The following is a 26,874-nucleotide window of genomic DNA, read 5'->3' on the forward strand; positions in this document are numbered from 1 at the left end:
CTGTTTATCGAGTTAAAATCCTCCTTCACATATAGTTGCATAAATTGAGGTCTGTCGGGAACAAGCCTATATATCCTCCTGTGGTTAACCCATGGCATCAAGGAGGTCAAATAACCTTATTTTTCTGTTTTTTATATGCTGGAAACTGCACAAACCTTTAAACCTAAACAACCTTCGTTTTCACTCACCCCAGCGTCTCTTGAGAGGATAATGAAAACCAAACGGCAGCGGAGGTAAAAAGGTGCGATAATTTTTGACTCTCTCACCCTAGTTTGGACGCCAAAGATTCATATTTTGACAAGAGAACTGGATTGACATGGAAATGAATTCATCTTTGGTGAAGAAAGCTAAGAAAGCGCCAGTTGTCATTAAATATCCCCCAGGTGCCTGGTGGTATTGTAGTGTTCACTCGAAAATGCAGTGACGTATGCTTCAGATACAGAAACGGACCGCGGAGCGAGGGGGGAGAAAGCATGATGCCAGGACGGGCAAAAATCTGCGCTGCTCGTATCAAATGTCAGTTCCATTTGTCAAAACGAGAAGCTCATTAAAAAATCTGAGAACGTCAAAGCTTCTTCTCTCTCTGAGGACTTTTATGTAATCTTTCTTTCTCTCTCTTTTCTCTTTTCAAAAAAAAATGCTTCTCAGAAAGGGGAATATTTTGCGACCACGATTTTTGTGAGTCGGGCTGAGCACGAGGGAAAGGGGTACGGGCGAACTACCGCTTACCATGACAGCCCTGCACTATTTGGCTACCCCCGTTACGGATGACGGACGCTCACTCACGGGCCCCCAGCCCAAGAGCTCGTTCCTTCACGCGCGCCTAACCACTGATTGCACTTACCCGCACTCTATGACTAGCAAATGAACCAGATCGCATAGACACGGCTATGGAGGTCTTTCGGTTTTTTCTCGTCGCGGAACATTTTTTGACAAATTGGGTGCATTTCGGGCCATTCAGGCAAAGCGACCATCCAGGCGTGACCAGGAGAGTGCGCAAGACGGGAATATAAGTGCGCGATAATGGGCTAAAAATTGAGTCGCTAAGAATAGGACTAGCAAAAGATTAGAAACTTTACAATTCTCCTCGACAGATGGACCACATGACATGAGGAAGGGATGGGAAGGGGTTTCTGGGGATAAAAAGCGGAGGAATAGGAGAGAATCGATAGGGCATGGCTGCATCATTTCATGTGCATATTCCCGAACAAATCCGATCCATTTTGTGCTAGCTTAGTGTTTCCTATTCTCATCATAACTATTATGGGTTGCATTTATAATTATGCACTCTCCTTTGCTACATGACTTTTCCTTACAAAGTGTCGAAATATTGTTAGGTAAGAATTATGATAAAACGAGAAAGAGGGGGACAAATATGTCGAGATTTTAATTTGTGTTTTTATCACCGTATGCCGAAAATATCAATAATGCTTTTTCTTCGTTGAGATTTATCTTTTTACTGAGAGGTAAGGAACACGTCGGAACGTTAGTGCAGAAATGCCCAACAAACAAGCGAGATCTTCACGCTGTATCAAATGCCGATTTACTCGGCATGAAAGGGCACACGTGTAATACCGGAAAATTTAACTCAAACAAATAGAGGCTAGCTGAATGGCGCTTAACAAAGAGGCAGATCGAGGGAAAATGGACGCTTTTGTGCCACCATAGGAGAGCTGTCGCTACAATTGAGGGAGACGCATAGAGCGAGAGGGAAAGAGAGAGAGAGAGGGAGAGATGGGGGGGGGGGGGGTAAAGGGAGGGGGTTGCCGTGGCGGATGATACGAGAGCAGAATTATGGGCGTGGCCACGACGCCAGCCGATGGACGTGAGTACGGGACCAATGAAAGAGTGCCTTCGCTCGCGCTTGTCTAAATGGTGTAAGCTAGTCGAACGCAGTTCATAATAGGTCTTTAATTGGTGTTTCGCCACGAACTCTGGTCATCACATGCAAGAAGCTCACTTTTTATACTCTTCTAACCCCCTCTCTCTCTCCTCGGACTGTGAATCCACATATAAATATACCATTCCTAGAGACTTTCTCACCGGGATCTTAGTATTCACATCCAAGGTTGGTGCGCGCGCGGTCAGATTTTTTCCTCTACTCCTCAGCCAACGCGAGATTTTTATCTCGACTTGAGAACTTCGACGCCGGAGTCTTTCGATTTTCTCGCCCTGAGAAAGTTTGTCGCTGCTGATATTTTCGCTTCTCTGTGGCTCGTGTTTTTTGTCTCAAGTGGGAAACGATGTACGACGGCGGTGACGACTATCTGAGCCACCATCGTGCCCGGGCGCACGCCTTCGCGCTGAACAGCATCGTGCCGCCAGCGCCTCGCAGTTTTCCCTACCCAAGTCTCCCGATGCAGGCAGCCAATCATAACTCACTCGGTTTCTCAGGTAAGGCGACAAAAGTCTTCTCTAAATCGTGGACTATCAGCACCTTCCCGGTTGCTCACTTCTTTTCTCAAGTCAGGTGTAAAACTTGTCCCTTTATTTATTTTCAGGTGTGTTACGCTTGCTCCCCAGGTTCAAGATGTTTACTTACGTAATGTATTACTGTTTGGGATCCTTAGTTAACCACTTTTTTTAATATTTACTTCGATACATTCGAGGGAACCTGTTCACTTCGTTTTGAGAAAAGGCTAACCACCTTGTTAGGTAAGAAACCACCCACTTTTAGTTAACACTTTGAGGGGGCAATGTTTTATGAGCAAACCTATAATATAGGTTTATTTGCTAGGAATGACAGTATCCTGTAGTGAGACTGATTGTAAGATTTAATCACAAGTGCTTCATGTGCTTTGAGTTGAGTTGACTCAATAAAAAGAAAACCACAAGCCAAATTTGCAGAATACTTTGCCTTAGTTACCTTCCCTGACATAATGCAAAGTGTTTAAAAGTCTCGGTAAATGAATGAGTGCTCTTTGTAAAAATGCATACATTCGACGACTCACACACACACACACACACACACACACACACACACACACACACTTAAAATGTGAAGTTTGTTTTGATAGATATCAATGTTGAAAGTCTGTCAAAGTGATTGTTAAGACGGTGAATCCCAGTAGCATCCAGTTAACCAAAGTCGTCTAAACTCGGCATCTCCCCGCTTCGCCATTATCATCCGCTGCGCGCGTTCTCTGAGGTGTTTAAATATTTACACTCCACGCCAGTGCTCGATGGGAGTACCTGTCACCTAACACCGGAGCTTGGCAGGCTGCGCCCGCTGCAAGGGTCACCAAGCAAGCCCCTATCCCGTCGCAGGGGCCGGCCGCACAACACGGTAAGACAAGCGGAAAGCACGCCACACGGTGCGGCCTAAGTTTCTCCCGCAAGACTCGCCTCGCATCCACCTCATGCCCTATTTACAGACGGAATCTAGTCGAGTGTGGCACATCCTTAACTACGCCTTCAAGCCGCCTAATTCGTTCCTGTATGTGTGCGTAAAAGGGAAAAAGAGATGAGGGGACAGATCATTTTGTGTGCTAAAACAGAATCGTTTGTATGCTAGGCGGATCGCAGAGCGGTGTCAAACTTGTTTGTTGCGATCACGAAGTTACACACTCCAAAGTTCGCGATCCCTTCTTTTCTCTCACGATGCTAAAATAAACGTTAGACATTTTAAGTGCCACGTTTGTTCAGTTCATACAGCACACACATAGATACTCCCAGAGGAATTGGGACTACCTCGCATTTGATGGCCATTCAAACACATGTATATAAACATTACCAAGCCTGCAAAGCTATTTATTTCTAATATTCTCCCACTCGAGAAAAAGGAGGTAAACCAATATAGTAATGAATATAGGTAAAACCAACAAGTCGTTTATTGCGTGTCTACGGAGCAGGGCGATTAAAAGCATTGAAGAAGTCACACTCGTGATTCAACCATGGGAATCAATTTCTTCGAGAGCATTTTCACACCCACTTAATATGATCTAGTATTTGGAGAGCTATCTAAACAAGTTAACTCGCGGAAAGTTTAATCAAATTCTGCTGTCGTGCCAATCATATTGTTATAACTGTCGTCATTCCCCGTTTTCTTCTTCTTTGTCCATGGATTTAAAGGAAGACCTCTCCTTCATCCAAACGTGACACTGGTAGATGTTTGACAGCGGAGAAGCAAGAAAAAAAAATCCGTGAATTTCTAAAGCTATTGTTCTGAAGATGTACAATAAGATGACAAAGAGTGATATTGCTGTATGGCTGAAACTCAGAGCTTTTAAAGTCACAAAAGGTACAACAAAATCCCTAGATTCTAAAGTGATAAGATTCAAGCGAGGTTGCTTCCAAGAATATGGACGGTAAAAGTTTCTGTCAAACGCAGACACGAAAACAGTTAATCCTTTCAACAATTTGCGATTAGCGCAACAACAACAAACATGATTAACCAGACCTTTCATTCAGTCCAGCGATATATTGTTAACTCAATGTCACGATACTATTGTAACACATTGTATATAGAAGCCCTACACAATTTCTATCAAACTTGAAAGGGGTGATGATTAGTTTATAATTCCTGGTAGAAGTGCATTGCAATGTTGCAGTCATAGGTCTAAGTTAACAAATTCATGATATTACCTTGAAGTCAAAGGTTTTTTTTGTCAAAAAAGATAATGTTAATAATGTTATATTTTAATGCCATATGTATAGTTATTTTTTTTTTTGCATTTTCATTAATATGCTGATTTCAACTTCATTTTTATTTAGTGGTTTATGTATACATACACTCTAAATAGGCCCTACATTAAGTAGAAACAGACCGTGAAAAGGGGAAATCATTCTTATACAAAATAAAGTGGTCTTGACATTTCCTGTATGTGATAACCACTTAAATTCAAACCACTTTTAGTAGTTTTCGTTGAGTTTTCGTTAAGAAACATGAATACTATAACTTCATTCTCCTTGTTGGGGTCAGACTTAATTGCAATGATTTAAGAAAGTGATAACAGTCATGAATATTTCGAACTTATCTTTTTTTAATCAATGATTAATGTAATCATTATCAGTAGTGACCATACAATTTCAATCCTTTTTTGTACTTCAATTTTCTCGGAAAACTTTTCATTTTCCAGGTATATTACAGTCTCTTCATTATACCTGTGAAGAAAAATAAATATATAAAAACTGCCTGAATAGATCTGATTATGAAAGATTACCGATCACCTTGATGATAGAGAAAGAGAAAAAAATATCTTCTTATGATAATTTGAAGGGGTTGTCATGTTTTTAGATATTAGATGACATACACTCATGAAACTAGACAATTATTTAGAGAAAAATGCGGAAGCAAACCCAAATCTATGTTAACAAAATGCTTTCCTTTTATATGATTATTTCTTTGTGCGATTGTATAATAATGAAATCACTTGTTTGTATGCCATTGGCAATATCATATTATAATTCACCGTCAGTCCAGCTTAAATAATGCTTCGTGTCTGTTGCACATCGATGTTCACAAACATGTTTAATGACCTCTTTATGAATTGCAAGAAGTTGCCAGATTCGTAAAAATAATGTTTGCATTAGAGTATTGTTATACGTGGGATGGTAACTGCATAGTTTTTTAGATATTTGTATAACAAACAATAATAGAAAATGTTTAAATTTTCTGTGAATTGATAAATCATCCATTGAGCAATCTTGAACAGCAAATATCCAATTGTAATGATTAATGATACTAATTAATATGAGAGGCTTATGATATTTTGAACACGTAACCAGGAAGAAACTATCTGATAAAAGAATGTTGTAACTTATTGTTTGTATAAAGTTTGTTATTCCATGCAAGCCATTTGATGTTTCCCTTAAAACTCAGTCATTATAATCTCAAAACTGTTAGCACTGTATTATAAAGTAAAATGTCATGGCTGTCGGATAGTGTGGAGGATAATAAAGACGTACCCGATATCAAATCGCATTGTTTCTAACGTACATTGAAATTGTGCATTATTCAACGCCGACATGTCAGAAAGATTACATTCAGATCGCTCCGGATCGTCCTATAGAATTTCGACAGTGATAGCGTAACTTGTATACGCGACCACATTGCCGACACGCGCCGTGCGTAGCATACATTTACATAGTTTAGCAGACGACCATATTTTATTCATCCGCACCGGGCGCGGGGAGTCCCACAGGCCGTTCCGTCTTCGCCGCTCCCGTTGACAGATTTGCCACTCCGATCCAAGCTTTAACAAAGAGACCCTGCCAGGATGACACCATCGAATTTATGCAGGTCGCATGCAGTTATTAACTTATCATTTTACTGACAAATTGAAGTCTTATGTACGAAATATTTTGAAGGCCTATAGACTCTTTCAAGCTGCGTATCGATAAATCTATTTAAAACATAATGAATGCAATGTAACTTTTCTCCTGTCTTATAAAGTTGATCTTTGAACAGACATAAACATACTTAAACAGACACACATATAGATATATATTAACACACACACACACACACACACACACACACACATATATATATATATATATATATATATATATAGATGTGTGTGTGAAGGTAGTTACAAAAATTGAATTGTGCTTGTGTGTATGAATGTATGAAAAGGGTTAGTGCATGGTTAATTTTCTAACGTAGTACTAAATATTTCGCAATGAGAATCATTTGTATTTTCTTCATGTGCTAAGGTATTGTTCTCACTAAGAGATATTATTGCACATGTTCAGTGATTGACCCGTGTTTTTAGCTGATTGAGGTGAATTCATTCCGTTTCGGTAGAAATGGATATATAAATATTTCGATTTTTACCAATAAAAACTTTTAAATTTAAAGTGAATTCGTGCTACAGGAAATGAATAAAATAAAACTCTATACTGCATTTCTTAGAACTCAATTTCTCTCGATCATACGCACACACACAATCACAAACAGACAGACATATATATATATATATATATATATATATATATATATATACATATATATATATACATATATATATATGTATGTATTCATATTCATACTTGATACATGTATGATCTATATTCATCATACTTCACTATAATTATGAAGAAATATATATATGAATAATCACATATAAATTTGACTACAAATACAAATATATAGATATATATGTATATGTATAAACATATACCACTTTTACTAATTACAGAAATTTGTCGTTCTGCCTGATCTCTGCAGAGAATTCTGTCTACTATAGGTATAGAGATTAGACAATATTGTTAAGCTCAATCGAGTCAGCATCATAAACCAGTTATTCAAGTCACTGTGTGTTCTAATAAGAATTCATGTCATCTGTTTTGATATCTTATCAGTTTTCCGTACATAAAATTTCCCCGCAAATATACGCACTGTGTATTTATATCTTTCAGAAAGAGAAAGTATATATTTATATACTCCCTTTAAGGGGGGTTACTCATACATGCCCGTGAGACTCTCTGCCAGTGCAAAGTGTATGCTATGTAGCAAAGCTACCGGTGTGAGCCACGCAGCATACAAAACAGCGGTGTTAGGCGATGAAGTCAGGCGCGGGGAACAACCAGACACACTTCTCGATCTCTCTCCTCCCTCCCTCCATCCCCTCTTCTCTCACTCCCCCCCCCCCCCTTTCTCTTTCTCTCTATCTCTTCTTCTATTTCACTATATTTTAGTCACTTTCTTTTAATATCATGGACACTCTGTATTTAGCCCATTCTTTCCATTTAATTTTATTTCCTCCAGTCGACAACTCCCCCCCCCCTTGTGACCATGGTGACTATTTTACAGTGCGCGAGAAGCAATTTTACATTTTATGTCAGTTTGTCGTGAAGTGTTTCAATCAATGTTGAGTTTATTTGGACATTGATTCACATGTAAAAATTTACCAAACTTGACGTAAATATGATCATGTTACAAAATAATAGATGGCGGGGTATATGATATATTTGTTTTTATCTAAATATATACTAATATCTTTTAGTGTACAGTGTATACGTTATATTCTTCATCTCCTCCCCAAATATTACACCAGAAAATTAAATATATAAATATACTATTCTTCCTTACACGTAATTACCTAATGAAGTTGTAATCGTAGATCACAATGATCTATTCTATGACGGCACCTTACATGCAGCAGTTTTGGCAATTAAAAATGAAAGAAAACTGTCTTTGTTTACATTTCGATGGTTGTATGGGGATCATATTAAGAACAAAGCTAAGCAAACATTTACTATTGAAGTATATACCGCCAGTTCAAACGCAAAGGTCTATGATTACGTAATCACATGTGCTTGTTATTGTACTAAAAACCAACCCTACCCTTTTACTCTGATTGTAATTGTACGCATTTATTGATAACTCTGTCATTCAATGAATAATTTTCACTGCGCTGTTTATCTTTTCCTCAAACGGATTTTAGTGTCAACTTTCATTATAGATTAAACTTGAGTTATTAATTTCATATAAGATCTTATTTTTCATAACTCATATAAATAAGATAATAAGAAACTTTGTGATTTGTTTTCAAAGTCTTGATAAAGAAATTTTTATCAGAAATCACTTCAGACGTTGCCCCATTGAAAGTTTGTGGTCCTGATTGAAAATTGAGTTGAACTTTAATGAGATTTTGGTTTTGATACTGACACGACTTTGTTTTGAATGAAGCCGGTATGTCGTGTTTACCATAGAGATTTTGGTACAAAAACACACAAAAAAATCTCCAAGCAAAACTGAAATGAATCTTTCAGCAGAACTTGCAGCAGAAATTCAGCTTTATAAGAGAAATAGCAGTCGTACTGTATGTTTTGAAAATTTAACCCTGTGGCAATCCTTGTCATAACTTGTTGGAGTTACTTACTTAGGATGTCTTTTTCTGTTCACCAAAATACTGCAGTACACCACAAAAGATACACTATTGTTGTGCATGTTTGAAATAATAAGAACATCGATTAGACACATGGTTGGTTTGTACTTTATAGATTTTGAATTATCACAACCATGCGATGCATTTCTATAATGAATCATTAATAAAATTATCAGAATTTCCTTATCCAATAAGTGCCTACTGTCTCATTTTGAATATTATAATGATGTATGGATTTTCTTGTTCATCTTAAGCCCTATAAAGTTGGAACTATCTCACAATGTAAAGAGAAAGTTTATTTTTATTGTTCATCGGTACTCAAATCATATTAAGTTTGCTCTTTGTCGACTGTTTGAATAAGTAAGGACGTGCACTCTATACAGTTAGGCCTATTAATAGTTGGAAAGGTTACACAAGGCAACAATAATACGATCAATTTAGTAGAACATGACTATTTTGAATTGGTTTCATTGCAAAGGTTATATTTCTATCATAAGTATCTTTATGGATGTGCTTCATTCATTTATGATTTTTTTTTTCCTATTTAGAGGGTCTATCATAAGATGTGCACATTTCCACATAGATTATCAACTCACCTCATTGGGTTTCCTACATACCTTCTATCTAATAAGCTGTCTGATGTTATAAATAAGTGGAGAGATTGCATATAGACATTTTGTAAACCATGAACAGCCAACAGCTTAACTTATCATGGGTCTTGCTCAATGTATCATGACATCAGTTGCAGAAAAATGACGTCACCACCTTGCCAGTGATGTCATGATTGGAGATAGAACTATCTGAATCATAGCAAGGGAAATGTGATTTTGTGTGTATCTGACAGCGATTATAGATTTCTCCATAGAGCTCTTCCATGGGTCTTTCAAGCTGTTACATTGCTTCGTTACATTTACGGTACTAGCATAAATATACACAATCCTATGTGCACACGCAAACATGTGCACACACGCAAATAATCATTTTTCTATTAGCCATTTACGTTGTTGATTCTCATGATTGTTTTCTGGACTCATCGTAATTCGACAGCCGGACTATACAATGTGCCTTTCTGGTGTATCTGTTTTATACCTATCCGATCTCTCCTCCTAGGTCCTATAAGCTTCTATAATCACTCATCTTTAGCTACATTTCCTGACGTTTACAGTCCTTCTTTTTATATTTGTGTCCTGCATAATTATTTAGAGGTGTCGTATCAAACCCGCTGTACGTACTGAGAGCGTTTGTTTACTCACCAATCAATTAAACCCACAATCGAATATGGTTACTCCCCGCTCGTTGAGTAGCATGAAACTGTCAAACACATCACCGTTTTCTCCACGACAGGTAGAAAACAACAACAACAACAACAATCCAATATTTCCCTTTCACTCATCCCTATACACTGTAGGATTGCAGTGAACAACCTATTTTTGAAAAAAAAAGGGGGGAGGGGGATTACAGCGCATTGCTTTCTAACCCTGGCTCGGCCGATGTTTTGGCTGAGCTTTAATGGGCCGAGCTGGATATGGCGGTCGATGGATAAACGCTGGCCTACGTACGCGCTGGAGTCCGTAATAAAGGCAATTATCTTTTGACAGTAGGCCTAATGTCTCGCACTCCTCATTAGCTGCGCTTTGTGTTGGCTTTCACCACTCTATCAAAGGGGGAGGGGTATTACAGCAAAATCCCTTTGACTTCGATTTGTAATGGACTTCGGACCATTGTACAATCAAAATATAGCAAAAGAAAAAAAAAGGGGGTGGCGCTTGTTTAACGTTGTCGTTGAGCTTGCCTTTCGTGGCTTCTTGCCATATTATAGCCTATACGAACAAAATCTGCAGATGCACTTTCTCATTTATGAAAAAAAAAGCCCTCCACATTTGCTTGGTTTTTGTATTACGTATATACCAAATGATAAAAGTTATAGATCCACTTCAAACATTTCAATACAATGTAAGTAATGATACTTATTGTAAATGTTACAACACATATCATAATGCGTAGGGCGCGGGAAAACATTGGAATTGGGGAAATACTGTAATTTTATATTTCTGAGCATTTCTCTGTCGATATTTGAACAAAATCCGGATAAAAATTAAAAACGTAACTTTTTACAAATTTGATGTCCCCACAGACCGTAGCAGTCACTTCGGAGATTTCACGCCGCTGCCTGCCCCGTCTGGTGACCACAAAAGCGCGGCCGCTGCGGCAGCCACCCAGCAGATGATGGCCGCAGCGGCAGCGATGCGTCCGCCGGACCTGGCCGTCCAGAATCCTGCTACCAAGGACATCAAGGTGACGCTGGAGGGAAGGGAGTTGTGGCAAAAGTTTCACGAGATTGGAACAGAGATGATCATCACAAAAGCTGGAAGGTGAGCAAAAATTTTAGAGCAAACCTTTCTCGTAGGACGTGTGCCACTCGGATAAAAATGCGCGTAATATCAACTCGGCCGAATACTGTTCGAACAGGCCCGACAGTACGGCGCCTGAAATGAAGTTAATGTTAGCCAGATTGTTACCGTGATGCATTACCTTGCTCATGGCTGTTTTCAGAGGGAAATTTTATCATGGTTGGAGTTCGTCTACATTATATAGTGATCACTACATATCACTTTTTATCGTCCTATATATTCGAGTGCAACAAATAGAGAAGGTTTGTTTTGTTTCAAACATGTATTCTTTAACATTCATGTACTATCTCACTTTGTGGTTATTGTTCATTGGAGTTCGAGGATTATATGCACATACTTATGCATGCATAAAGTTGAAAACATTTTCTGTAGCATCATGCAAGATGACTTCAGGAGAATTTATGCATATAAATCACCTGTCTCAATTTGACTTTTTATATTCTAGATATTTGGGGATCCTTTTCGAAGTTTGTTTTTATTAACGCATATTACTTTTTGTTTCCCCAAAGTTTTGTTTTGATTTCGATCCATGACCAATCATGACCTCACTACCAAATTGTAGGATATTTTCAAAATCTGCTGCACCATTTGATTAAAGAGGAAGGTTTAAATGTCTTTAAAAAACTTGGCATATATGATGTGATATAAAATGGTCTGCCAATAATTGTGTATGTGTGAAGTCCTATCCAAGTTTATATTGTATTCAAATCTTGTCATTCTTTCGGCAACCATGGCAACAGTGACGACAAAGAGACAAAAGAACTATTTGACCTTCCCTCTTAATGTAACAGCTGAATTTGAATCACTATAAAACTGTTGTAGCTAAAACATTAGCGTTCATTATTTTCACCAAATGTTGTTAGATTTATTAGATTGTGTATGAACGCGCTATGAGACTGTCACAAATTATTGTAAAGTGTCATGCAGTCGAAGTATTGTAATGATCTATTGTTATCTCAACAACATATGGCTGTTCCACCGATTACTCTCTTCTACTATGTCTACCACCTGTTGTCTATGGAAGTATAGAAAAGTAACATCACCTGGTGATATGAGTTGAGGTGCATTAGTGACCCAAATCAGCCATCCTCATAATTATACAGGAATAGGATATGAAAAACACGTAATGGTAAAATGGGTTCGAATACATCGTTAATCTTAAGACGAACAAATAATCTATTATTGGAAATATCAAATGTATATGGTGTAATAAAAGTTGTTGTTTATGGAAACGAACAAATGAATGGGGCCCTCTTGAAAAAAAAATAATAAAACGCGCAATACTGATATCAAATCAAGCAACTTTATAAGCAGGGGGGGGGGGACATTTTATGAATCGTTTTGCCCGACAAATTTGTCGGACAAACAATAATTTGCTCTTAAGCAATCATATGCAAGGATTTCAGTAGCCTATAACAGTTTGTCAGAATTAAAAAAGAATATCTGAAAAAAAAAAAACATTGATCAAACGTCGTTACCATTTAAACGTTTTGCTAATGAAATGAAATGTAAAATAAAGGCGCCTCTGTGTGCAAGGTCTCCTTTCATAGCAAGTATGAGGAAATTTAAAAACTTTCAACTGATAATATGACGGGCTCGAACATTATGAATACTGTGATATCTCGAAATTATTTTCGATGTTTTACGGAACAACTACATTGCTGTCACCAGTTGACCTACTTTCAACATTGATTTCGATTCTACCGATATTCGACGCCATTTTTTGTTTTCGCTCTCAATCGTCTGGTCGGACTAAGATGAGAAGAATGCGCTTCTTTAGCGACGCGCAGTATCGATTGCATAATGTGAGAAGTGCTCACCTTAAACAATGATCTTGTTGGGAGACTCGCTCGCATCACGCTTTGTGCGTTGATAAACACTCGTCGCATAATCTGCGGGTCACCCAAACCGAACCATTTTTTAAGAGGCCTTGGTAGGTTGGTTGGTTCGTTTTCTCATCTGCTTAAAAAAGCATGATACAGAATAATGCACTTGTTAAACAAGACACACATTTCCATTTCTGCTGTGATCACCAATATATTGGCTTCATAAAACACGGACTCCTTTAGTGCCTATTACATTTTTGTTGGTATCTGGGGGCTGTTGATAAAATGAGTAAACTACCATGGAAATATTGCCTGAGAATCACTGATGATGATATCTTAAAACGTGGTTTACAGTTTAACTTATACGTTTCAGTCGTCTGTTTCGTAAACTGTCACAAATTTTGTTCTACGTGATATAAGGCGTCTTGATTTCTTACACATGAATGATTATGATTAACGGGTTATAGAGACAAGAATAGCAAATAAAAAAAGATATGATTGGATCATTTGATTTGGGTAGTAAAGCAAATTTTAGTTACTATGTTGACATAGTGATGATGGTGACTTACCATAATTTCTGAAAATAAGTTAAAATAATAAAGACAAGAACACGGATATAATGGAGAGTATTGGATTGACATTGTTAAAGGATATCAATTGGCGAACAAAAGGATATACAAAGCCAAGATACATTTTGAATTCACTTTTCTCCAATTTCCTTTAGAGATGGAAAAAAAACGTAGAAAAGGAATTATCAAATAAGATGAAGAATAAACAAAACCGGACAAACAAATACCTTACAAAAACTGAGAGATAAAAAGCTGAAAACAAGAGAATAATGTTGATGGCCGGTGGCCGAGCTGCTGGTGCCGACTAAACCCTCCGGAATCCCGCTTGATTTCTCGCCCCTATTGTGCGGCGGCCTGGCGCGCACATCCTGTGGCCGAGTGGCCTGGCGCTCGGCTTCACAGCTCGGGATCAAAATAAAAAGATTTGGGATAATCAGTGACCGCAAACAAAACTGGAAAAAATTAAAGAACCGGGTTTCTGATTCATCAAAGTAACCAACAGTGATATGATTCATATTCGACCTACTTGGACTGTTGGGTTGTTACGACTCACACATCGCCGTTGCCATGGTAGCACGTTTGTATGGAGAGGCGCCATTACACAGAACAACTGCAGAATGACCCATTGGATGCTTTTTTTTTTCGTGGAATTATTAGTAATTTACATCACCAGTTGCACGTGACTCAATCAAATACTAGTAAGAATAAGTGAGGCTTTTGTAAAGGGCCGTCAAAATCCTTGCAACTATTGCTAAATATGATACCTATGTGAAATATATTCTAACATGCCATATTATATCATCTTTAAATCATGCCCCTTTTCATTTCGGGGAATAAATGTTGCATTAGAGTGAGACCTAACATCATATATGAATGTTCCTTATTTCCTTTACTTTTCACTCTTGCCAACTTATTTTGTCATTATGCTTCAATATTCTTTTCTTTATGTACCTAAAATAAAATAGGCAATATAGTCCCTTACACATACCGCACACACTTTACTTACTTATAAGGTTGTTATCAAGCAACATATAACGTATATTATTATGGTTATACATACATTATCATATTGTCAAATGTCATATGAACGGATTTGCAGTACGCACTTCTTTCAGTGTTAAGTCATATGGGAGCAAAATTGTGGCGGACTTCGAAGTTCAAATCATGCTATTCATTTATTCCACGTAAACTTACTGTATCATTCTACAAAGTGGAAAAACAGCTCTCTACCATTATATATTGTGGAATGTTGATTATTCAGGCTTCAATGACTTGAGCACGCCATTACATCGGTTATGGGAATCATACAATCGGTACAAGGTTGGATAGTAATATTCTTCCACTGTTGTCTGGACTATATAGGATTTCAACCATTCCACCTTCATGTGTGTACGTATATGTGTGTTTATATATGTGTGTATATGTCGTTCGTTTCAAGGAACCATCTACATAAATAATAACCCACGCTGTATAACTCGGGCAGGATTCTTTATGGTCCACCCGTCGATGGAATTTCAACTAACGGTTACAGATAGAATGGGATGGTCGACAAACTACATAATTATCTTGTTAATAAATATGAACGCTGATTTCTCAATGTTTGTGCAGCTACACGCCACTGTTGTTGTTGTTGTTTTTTTTCTTATGTTGAGCGGGAAGTGAGAAAATTGTGGGAAGATAAAACCAGTCTGCTCCACAGCCGAGTAAGTCTGACACACGAGGTTTTATATTGATAGCCTTCTATACGTACAAGCGATGTAGAGTGTCTTGTGCGGTTGTGTTTAGGCGTACTGGCCTGACCTTACAGTGTAAACATTTACGTAAAGACGCGTAGCAAGGTGTGAAGTGCGAACGGGACGCGGACACGCCATATTGAGATGGCGTTACGCAGTGGAATAAGCAATGAAGGCGAGCAGAGCAAAATGAGCTCGGAGGTACGTCATGTATCCAACGGTCACATACCGCTAAGAGTGTTATTTAGTTCTCTTTCTTTCTTCTGTTCTTCTTCTTTCCGATTCATTTCGTTACCTTCAACACCGTTAGCAGGTCCTAAACAAACTATTCGCCTTTCATTCTCGAGCCATTGCATCAACCTCGCTACCGCATAATTATCGGGATTACCGAAACAGTTAGATCTTTTGTCAGCGATCCGTTTTTCCCCTCCTCTGTCCGTAGCTTACCCCCTTCCTCTTCCTATAGAGGTCTCCTTAAATGCATCTATTTAAGTACAGCTATAGTCTGCCTTTAGACGAGGCACATAGACCTAAAACACTCCATTCTGTAGTAGGTACAATTGCCATTCACGGTGTGGTTTTAATCTTGTTTTTTGCAACCCAGCGAAAGGAGATGGCGTCGGGCCGAAACTGACTGGGCGGAGTTTTAGCCGGGGCAGCGATGATGGGAAACTAATTATTTCACCATTGATAGCATTGTGAGCAGGTCAGAAAATCCATGCCGGTTCTTTGACAGGCTTTGGTGGAAGGTGACGGGGATGAGGGGCTTCTGCAGCGAGCCGATTATTGACTCCTTTCTCTCCAGTCAATAACAGTGGAAGGGATGGGATGACACAAAAAGAGGGGTGCAAGATAAATCGAGAAGGGGGTGGTCGAGGGCACCATTGGAAGACGGTATCTGGAGTCTCAGCTCCACCTTTTCTTCGTTGGCTGCCAAATGGCAAAGAGAAGAAGAGGAGAAGGAAGAGCCAGGAATTAAGCACTCGCTTTTTTCTTTACATCTTGTCTCATTCTTTCTTCTTTAACATGCCCTGACGAAACGTTTTAATGAGATCAGACTTTAGTGAAAGTGAAAGAGGAAAATAGAAGGGAAATTATCTCGATTTCTTCCACGGATTTGCTCTTTTTATTCTCTTTGTCTGTTCCGTCTGGCGGTAAAGACGGGTCTATTCGATGCCTCAAAATGTGGAGTAATCTTACGGTCGATCTGTCTCAGGCTAGTAATGTTAATTCGAGTCAGATGCATTCTAATGATGATAACGTAGTTAATCATCATGATGTTTTTATTTTCATTAGGTTTCTGATGTCTGACTTTCATCAATTAATGCAGCTACATTAATCACTAAGTATCGCCAGAGTAATGCAGGACGATTGTAGCACACGCTTATTCTAAATGGTTAGTTTGAAAAGAAATCAGTTTATTTAAGTCCAAGAAAAGAAGGAAAAGTGATTTGCTTTATGGATCATAGAGACAGAAGGTCATCTTATCGTAATTGAGATTGGCTTTTTTTGAGATCTTTAGAATTTGAAATGGAAGTGTTGCGATGATTGCCACTTGATCGCTATTCATCAACATTAGAATTCAATTTCCCGTCTTCCCTGACGGTTTGATTACATCCTTAACAATGCGTTTGTAGATACTGTCCAAACAGTCGCAGATCAATATAATGTCGTGTGGGTTTTTTTCTGATCTAATATTCCAGTTCCTTACCCGCTCGAAACCCCGCGTCTTACTGAGCTGAGGGACGTTAACCGTGGTTAGTTAAGTCTATTGTTTGGCGCTCGCTGGAAGAAAAACAAATTACCGATTTGCCCGATGCCACGAAGCGCCTTTGCTTGTCGTACGCCCAGCAATCAACGATAGCATGGCTTGTCTTGGGAAGGCCGATGTACAAGAGCCTCGGAAATAAATCTAATTTTACTCTTTCTAATTAGGGTCACGGAAAAGTCTATCCTAATTCTGTTTGACGTTTCCAGACATAATTCAAGATCTCACATTTTGCTTGTTTATGTACTGCGCAATCTAAAGAGGGGTTTTTTGTATTTTTTTGCATTATTGTCTCCATGGGAATGGACGATTCTCTCTCCTTCCATTAAGTTGTGATCGATTCAATTTCACGAATGAGAGGAATAGACGGCAAAAGGTCATTGCAAGGATTGTATAAAGTGAAGGGTATCATTGTCTTCAAAACATTATACAAGACGCGGATTCTGGCATTCACCCTAATATACAGATGAAAAGTTAATGGGTTGTGTTGAAATAATTTTCATTCAAACGTGTTCGAAAAAAAACTTTCACACACGCGCGCACATATACATACTCACACGCAAATACATATAATTGTATATTTAATCTTATACATTGTACAACCATTAATTTACGTGCATACACTACATCTAATTGCACGATAAGGTCTGTACTTCTGTTAACAACCAATGTTAAACGATATTCACCGATACATTATGCTAATGTAGTGTTTACCAACAAAAAAAAAAAAACCCTCAAACAGTGTATTATGATGAGACATGAGTCGCACTTACAACTAGGCAAAGTTCTGCGGTGATATTATTGAAGTTTTGAATTATTGCAGAAGCTAAACGTGGAGCAAACCACGAAGTAGATTATCCTCTCAGGACTCGATCTTGAGGTAAAAAAAACAAATAACATTCTGAAACTGAGCGGTATTTAAAGAAACGAAAGGGAGTGTTAACAAGTTGGGGAAGGGGGGGCAGAGAGGAGAAAGGGGGGGGCATGTGATGAGGTGTTGGTGGTCAGGGACATAGCTTATATCGACATACTCACAAAGGGGTGAAGTTAACGAAGACACAACATCCACACCGATCATGAGATTCAGGCTGGATTGGCTGACTTTGGATACATCTCAAAAGCGAGCGGCACCCGTGGGCAATAATTTTGGCATGTTTGTTCACGACGAAGGAAGACACAGATACACACATAAAAGCGCCCTCGTGTCTCGCTTCATCTTATCGAAAGTCCCTTCCAGAAGAAAAGAACTCCGGCTAAGAGAAGGTGTAAACAAATCAAACAACACCCCCTTAATGGTCTTAGCTCGAATAGGCAGATGGGCTACTGAAGGTTTTTTTTTTTGGCTAATTCAAAGACCTGTTCCCGCCGCGATGCTGTTGTCTGGCTCTCGTCTGCTCAAACCGCGTATCAATGGAAAGTCAAGAGAAGTTGAAACAAAATAATCGGGAGGAGACCATCTCAACAATCTTCTCTTGACAACAGTGAATTTTCCTACAAGAAGTAATTAATGCGCTTCTGAAGAAATGTCAAGGATGATGAATAATGTTTAAACCAGATTGCATAGTACATGCCTAGAGAGTTATACACCAGCAGATGTCGTCAATTTTCTCCCTAATTGACGTTGTAAAGCTAAACGACTCCATAATAAGTTATGCCGCTAGCTATTACTGATTACGGTAATGAGGAACCACAACGCCCATACCGGTATGCTAATTTGTAGTTTTGCATGTTGCATAACAGGAATAGTATTTTGCGACTTTCTTTTGAAAGGATACTGATACAAGTCTTCCAAAGAAGAACGAAGTTTAAGCTTCATTTTCCGTTTATTCATTATATCATTCTCAGTATATACCTAGTCTGGTAAAATCTTGGAAAGAAAACTTGGAAGACATTGGTTTTCCCATTAGAATCGGAGCATATGTCGAATAATGCAAATTAAAAACAAATAATAATAATAATAATATCACTGTCATTTTGTTTGCTTATGCAGTCATTAGCGTCTTAAGAAATTAGAACATTTCAATGCATCTAAATTTTGAGACTGATACTTTAACATTTTAAACCATGTAGCTCGTGTTGACGTTGTGTTTGGCTAAAACGTACTATATTTAAGAAATTACGATTTCGGCTTTGTTAGATTTTCTTCAACTGGTTTCTGGAGTGAACTAGAGTAGCTACATGTGTTTTGGCCCTGTTGTTATCTTGTATCTATCTATTTTCCATTTATTTGTCATGATGATAACGTTGCTTGGCAAACCAGTGAGCGAACAATTTAATGTATAATCCCTGTTTACTTCCCTCGGGGTTTGTTACATGTTTTACATACATCCGGGCAGCGTTTCAAAAGATTGAGCAAACACATTCACACGACCGGACAACGAATGAACAGTATTTGTTTCCCGCCAAGTCTTCAAATAGTGTTTCAAAAAAAATCCCATTTCCGCCAGTGTCTTGTCTGTTTGTTCATGTTGTTTTTCTGCGTGCGGATGCGGCTCTTACAAAGGTGAGGGGAGTCGTTTTGGAGCAGTTACCTCCTTATTTGCAGAGCTCTCTGAAATACAGGACAATGAGTATATGTTTTACACTGTTTAGAAAAGGACTGTTGGTAGCATCACACAAGATATCTGTCCTTTTGTTCTCTTCTGTCTTAAGTAGCCCACGACCGTTTGCTTCGAGGGACTACTTCGCGAGTTTGGTGCGACTGACCGCTAGATTATCGGACACTGCAGTAGCTTTGCTTTGAAGGATAAAAAGAATCGATCGTCTTATGTTGAAAACTCCGAACACCTCGCGGAGGGAGCCAAGATAGCGATAGAGCGTTTCGTGTCATTCCCTTAGAGTCCAAAGATCCAACCAGTAGAATGTTCAGCTTGTAAATGAAGCAAGACAATTCAGGTTTAAATTTCTTATTATGTATGAATGCAGACAAAGACACCAGTAAACTACAATGAGCTCGAACGGGGATGCGGTAAAATAGCTGCAGTATAGCCTGCCTTTCGAAAGTAACCAACACCAAAGCCGCATAAGTGCGCTAGTTCGCCACACGGAATTTCCCCTTCCACATTCTCACAAACAAGTAAAATTTGTGAAGCAAAAGCCAGAATTCATTTTTTTTATGCCGGATTGGCAATGACAGTCTAAGTGAGGTTAATACTTGAGTTTGCGAAGCTGTGGCAACTGTTGCAACTTGTTATTTTTCATCTTTTCAAAGCGTGGGATAGCTGGAGCAAAAACTTAGACCTTTTCAGACTTCGGCGCCGCTATGATACCCAACGAAATCTTCAGGGTTAGGTCAACACTGATCGGAAAACTGCTCCTCTAGTCCCACCTATTCACTCTCGCGGACCCCTCGCTGGCTTGTCTTGGACCGTCAATAGGGCAGCGGAACTGCATGATGCTTCTCCGATTAGCCCCGATCCCCCACCACGAGAATGAGATTTTCCCCTCGATTTGTCAGCCTTTTCACCGCCGACATCATGGCATTGGTGGGACAGCTATCAGCGGAGCCAGTATCCAAACAAGAAATCATCTCTCTATAGTCTGCAACAGACAATGCCAACCCAAGCCACCAATGTGAGAGCCATGTTGGACCGTTTTGCCCCAAAACCACTAGTCTCCCGCCTTTCAAAAATGAATTTACGTCAAATCTAGACGACCATTGTGATCCACGTTCCGTGTTTGTGTGCTTACCGATGCGTGCGACATTTCTCTAGTATCTCTGTCTATTTTTGTTTCTTTTTTACTTCCAGGCGACTGAAGGAATTCAGTCTTTTTTCCCCCTAAAAAACTGTTCTGTTTAATAGACCGGAACATTATTCAGCAGCGCCATGTGTAATCTACCCCCTCCTGCATTATTTGCCTTATACTATCATAATCCAATGCTCAACACGATGAACAAAGTATGTTAAATTGTGTATACCTGACACTTATTTAATGAACTGGACTTTTGTTTTTATGTGAAAGAAACTCCGAAATTGCCATGGAATTGAGACAAAAAATCGATAAAGGTTTACCAAGACAGATTTAATCGGGCAAAATTTTAATTTGTAATGGAACTACAAATCAGTGATTAATAATTATGATACATATTGGTGGTAAACAAACAGTGGATGGCCCTGAATATGTCAACATGGTTACTTGAAAGAGAAGTCCCTTTATGATTTATCAAATTGTAATATTTCATATCATGTTCATTATTCTAAGTAATTGTACAACCAGTAATTCGTTGAAAACACTGAAAAGGCGATTTTGGTAGAATAAGACTCAAAAGTTTGCAAAACGAAATAATAATGATAAATAATGAATAGAATCATATTCATGTGTTCGTGCATTTTATATCAAACTTTGTGATAATCTATGATTTATCAAAAGTGTATACTTTGTATTTGTATTATCTTTTGTTGGATGGAAATAAAGCACGTTTGAATTGATTTGAATTGAATTGAATAAGCATACATTTAACTTTCCTTCAATTAAACCAAGAACAGGTAGCTACTCCTTTAACATTTTTTTTAATATTCTTGCCTTGACTATCATGATGGATGATAGCATTATCAGTATCATGCAAGTAATGACATTATCATTGGTATATCCATCAACTGACAGTCCTTTTTGAACGACATAATTGCATTAAATTTGGTGTCACGAGTCTTCCGCAGAGCAATCAGGAAATGCTATCTACGTTTGATTTGTAGTTGGTGATGGCTGTGATATCTTGCTGTAACATACATTACCTCAAGATGATGTCGTGTTGTTTTACCAACCATCCAAACCAACAATCTTCGCCTATATTATAAGAAAGTACAATGCTCCCTTTTTATTGACAGATCATGCTTGAATATACCTTTGAAGTTCTGCTGCAACTTCTCGTAAGACCATTTGATTGTGATTGGTGGCTATGTGAGGTCTCATTGTAACACACAAAACCGGGAGATGATTATAAGGTTGTCTTATCAACCATCCAAACCAACAGTCTTCGCCTAAGTTATAAAACAAGAAAATATTCAATTATCTATCTTCTTTTTTGGTAAATCAAGCTTGAATAAACATTTGAAGTTCCGCCGCAACTTTCCCGAAAACCGTTGCAAGCTCTCTTCTGCTGAACTCTAGTGCTGTGCCTTATTCAATAAACAGGATAAGGCAGCAAAGCGATTTAGCGTATTTTCATTGTGCCGACACCCATCAGGAGCAACAATTCAATTCCATCATTAGTTTTAATTGACGCAACAAAGTGCTCAAGATATTTTTCCCCACCATAATTCAGGCAATATTTGAGATCAAGTTAATGGGATATGTAAACACGGTAATCATCTAACAGTCCCTTCTGTATTTCTGTTCTAGCGAGGCTGGTGGCATCTTGTCGTTGGGGGAGCTAAAGGGATTATCTCAGCAAAGCCTATTCATTTTTCATCATTGATTACCAGGAGCGACAGACTGCCATCGTGCCGAGTCATTTCTTCAGATCCGACGTCTATAATATTTAACAAATGACTTTTACTTTTTTTCCACCATAGTTTCGGCCAGATCTATATCTTGGGGCACCGTTGACGGCTATGGTTATAATTGGCTCAAAGCCGCGCCAATTTGACTTGATGGAAGGCAATGAATAAAATATCTTTCCTAATACTGGGAGATTATGTCTTGAAGAGTGGATTGTACTTCTCCCGTTTCTAATGGCTCTTTCATCCTCTCTCCCTCTCCTGATCACTCTCTTTTCCCCTTCCCTCTTCCAGACATGTAACAACATGCTTCATCCACCCTGCTGCATTTTATCGCTCTTTTATCATACCATCAATTTTACCAAGTGGACGTCAAACCACATGAAAATAACCCATTGGTACAGCGTTCCGTGAAGTTCTGCCGCTATGCGCAGCGTACCCTATAGTGTACTCTGTACTCTCTCTGTGTTAAAGGCGTCTGTTGAATCTGAGCCGTATCATTTCTGCAATGTTTTCCCGCCCGAAGCGATATAAAGCGACACACAGGTCGCTCGCTATACAGTGTGTAGTCATTACCAACCAACAGTATTAATCCTGTTAGCTTAAACAAGGCTGCGTCAGCGTGCGGGTGGCTTTTGTTATTCTTTGATGCATATTCCCTTAATATCTGGGTGCTTTCTCTTCCTGTCTCTCTCTTTTTTGGAAGGAGGGTGGTATATATCACATAATACATATTGTAATCAAAATGGAGCAAGAGTCGCTTGTCGCTCTTCGCCATAACTCTCCACATGCTGACGTCTTTCTTTGTTGCCAGAAGCTGGCCTTCCGGCAAATTTTTGGTGTTTAAGGGCGTACAAAGCATTTTACACATGACCAGTACGACTTCCCTAACGGCCAATCTTATCACTGCCAAAAGCATGGAACTGACCACCACACTGCAACGAGATCATAAATATGTACGTCAAAGAAAAAGGCAAGCAAACTAGAATATAGCGCCTTCACTCCGCTCGACTTAGGTAATCGTCGAAACATTTCCATCTTGTATCCCAAGAACCGGATAAACATTCTCCGGCGTCTGCCCCGGGCGAAAGAGAATTGGATAGGTGCCTTACTTGATGAATCAGAAACCGGGAGTTTAACTCGCAAGCCAAGCCGTCAACGCCCACCACGATACGCGAAACAAAAATACGAGAGGAGTCGGATGAAATTAGAGATAGGTGTTAATTAAATGAACACAAGATTACTCAATTGCTGGATTACTTAGAATGTAAACATGTAATTCACTGCGATCGCATGTAGCTTCGAGTTCTCGTCACACACTCGCTGGTTAAGGTTGCAATGGCGGCCAGATGCCGTATTTGGACTTCTCGTGCCGCGGCCGTGAGTAGTTTTTTGCGAAAACATTTTCCCGCCATCTGAGAGTAACTTAGCTGATTAATTTGGCAGCTCCCCGAATAATTCTGTGAAATTTGCGCAAGCAGTGCTGACGAACCATTCGGCGAAAAGAAATTTCTCGCTTCAAACGACAAACAAAATGAAACGAAAGTGAGAGGAATAATATGATAGCCTTTTCATATGATATTATAAATGATCCAAATAATCCAGAGATACCTTGTTCGCTGTCAGGGCAAACAATAATATCTTAATAACATCTTACGTTTTTTCTTTCTGTTGTTACTATGATATTGCTCAATCTGGTTGCCGAAAATCATCAACTATGCTAATAAACCACAATAATGTTGTTTCCTAAGGACTGGTTGTCATCAGCTGGAGGGAAGCAATCCATCTTGACCTCAGATGACATTTGTAAAGATTTTGTAAAACACTTGCTTTCTGAGAACCTGACCTTTCTTATAGTTTCATCACTTTGAGATTGCTGTCACCGACGAATTTCAATGAAGTTCTAATTGGCGCGTAAACCAGATTCATGGCTATCTATATACCACCTGACTGGGATTGCTATACTTTAACCAGAGCTCGACATTGTCGATGGCCCGCTGGCCCGCTGGCCTGAGGTGACTAAAAATTAGCGTCGGGCCACCAAACTTTCACATCTTTCATATCTTTTGATGACCCGATCTGGCAACTGAGATTCAAAATAGATTGTTGTGTTTCCTTATGTTTAGTGCCACTAAATTTCTCTTTCGGGCCACCAACATTTTAAATTCAATAATTTTCCTGGCCCCAACGGGTCACCAGAGGAAGAGAAAGTTAAAGTAGAGCTGCCTTAGCGCACCTGTAAAAACTGGCACCTGTAAGCCGATTGAGATTCGCTGGCCAAGGAATGGCTTGACACTGGTAGACACAGCTAGCGGTACAAAGACGCTTACACACTTCTTGTTACTCGGGGAGAGATCCACGTGAAAAGCCATGTTAGAGACACTTAAGAGCTGCGTACGTGTGTGTTAGGGCTTGTGTATGTCTATTTCATTATAATTCATTTATGATGATAATGATAGTGAAACAACGAGTTTCGTTGTCGTTGTCCTTTTCTATGCAGCAAACGTCTATATTTTTATTAGTGAACTAATAACTTGTTGCATAAAACATAGACAATGACAGACAACATGCAACATTTGACTTTTACTGAAGATAAAATGTGAAAGTAAAATTTGAGCTGTAGATAAGCAAGGACTTGCCCACTATGGGATACCAGATGCTCTTTCAGTTTATGACGTGTATGTTACCGGTTTCTTGAATACAGACTTCTTAAATTTGAATAGATAACCTAATCATTCCTCAGAGCTGCATTTTTCGACCCCTGTAAATTCTGCAACCTGTCGTTGTTTGGATGCCGAAGGGCGTGTCTTTTCTTCTTCTTTTTTTTTTTGTCGTATTAGCCACATTGAGATGTCACACATAAGCAGTTTGAAACAATATTTGAAGCAATTGTAAGAAACCGACATTTTTACTGAATAGTAGGTATGTGCTTTAGAGAGAAAAAAGGTGACATATCTAATGGAAAAAAAGTCATTCCGTCTAATGTTATATGCTCTTTTATTATATCAAAAAAGCCAAGCTTAAATGTTTGAAAACGAGAATAATTCCATGACAAAAATCAGAAATGAAATGTGTGAGAAAAAAAAGGAACAGTTTTCTTAAATTTGACAGGAAACGTTGAGAGAAATTGATGCAGAATTATAAACAGTGTAGAAACCAAGTCCATGTCCAACCTTAAAATAACAACCGAAATGCTGGCTACTGACCAAAAAACCCCAATCAGTGCTTTGTGTCTCATCCACGCTATCCGCTGAACGCGGTGCGTAATGCTTTTTACACCCCTCCTCCGCTTCTGCTACGGAGTGCCCCTTTAATTAAGTTTAGAATCATTAGCCACACGGGGAGAGCGACACCTTGAGAGATGGGAGAGGAGAGAAAGAGAGAGAGAGAGAGAAGGAGTGGAGTAAAAACGGTATGGACATAGAGGGATGAGGAGAGATAAGAGAGAGAAAGTTAGTAAGAGCGTCATAGGAGAGAGAGAAATATATGGGTGAGATAGAGAGAGAAAGATAGGGAGAGAGAATCGTGAGAGATGGTAGAAGCGTGATAGATGTTGGAAGTAGAATGTGAAGGAGAGATGAGATTGGGAGAGAAGAGAGAGAAAGTTAGTAAGAGAGTCATAGGAGAGAGAGAGAGAGAGAGAAATATATGAGTGCGAGAGAAAGAGAAAGATATAGATAGGGAATCGTGAGAGATGGTAGAAGCGTGATATATGTTGGAGGTAGAATATGAAGGAAAAGTGAAAGTGTAGAGAAAGAGCGGGGAAAGAATGAGAGTGAGACTAGAAAGAGAGGGACGGGAAGATTGTATTCAGAAGATGGCGGCCGGAATGTTGATTATCGGGATGCGATCAGCCGAGACAAGAAAAGAAGAAGAAGTTGGTGAAAGAGAAAGAGAGGGAGGGAGACAGGGGACAGTTAAGCGGGAGGCTACTCACATCACGATAGCTACCTCGTGATACAGAGACCGATGTCGATTAGAAGTGGCCAATTGAATTAAAGCCAATTGATTGCTGAGTAGAAGAGCAATCATCTTTAAAGATGGCTGGTTCCTGATAGAGGTCGCAAGCTTTAAAAATGGAATGGTTCCTGATAGAGGTCGCATTGACTTAGATAGCCTCCATCACTATCACTTCTTCTATATACTACAGCACTCTTTCTGCTACTGAAATCACTGCTGCTTCTCATTTTTCATTTTATCCTTCTATTTCTTCTCTTCCTACTTCGTTGACCTTTATTTTCTTTTGAAGAAAAATAAAGTTTTTGAACCTTTTTTTGTGACGTCGAAGGCATTAT

At 39.0% G+C, this 26,874-nt stretch overlaps 1 protein-coding gene across 1 annotated transcript in view; it reads left to right on the forward strand.

The window, feature by feature from the left end:
* The first annotated feature begins 2,243 nt into the window (after positions 1 to 2,243).
* LOC139735035 (uncharacterized) overlaps positions 2,244 to 26,874 on the forward strand; it is a 68,573-nt gene continuing 43,942 nt past the window's right edge. Inside the window, exons 1-2 of the mRNA XM_071645810.1 lie at positions 2,244 to 2,394; positions 10,969 to 11,206. Coding sequence (XP_071501911.1) covers positions 2,244 to 2,394; positions 10,969 to 11,206 — 389 coding nt within the window. The remainder of the gene's footprint in view (positions 2,395 to 10,968; positions 11,207 to 26,874) is intronic.

Source organism: Diadema antillarum, unplaced genomic scaffold, assembly GCF_040938485.1.
Source record: "Diadema antillarum isolate AM-2024a unplaced genomic scaffold, OU_Dant_1.0 seq00000562_RagTag, whole genome shotgun sequence".
Classification (NCBI taxonomy): Eukaryota; Metazoa; Echinodermata; class Echinoidea; order Diadematoida; family Diadematidae; genus Diadema; species Diadema antillarum.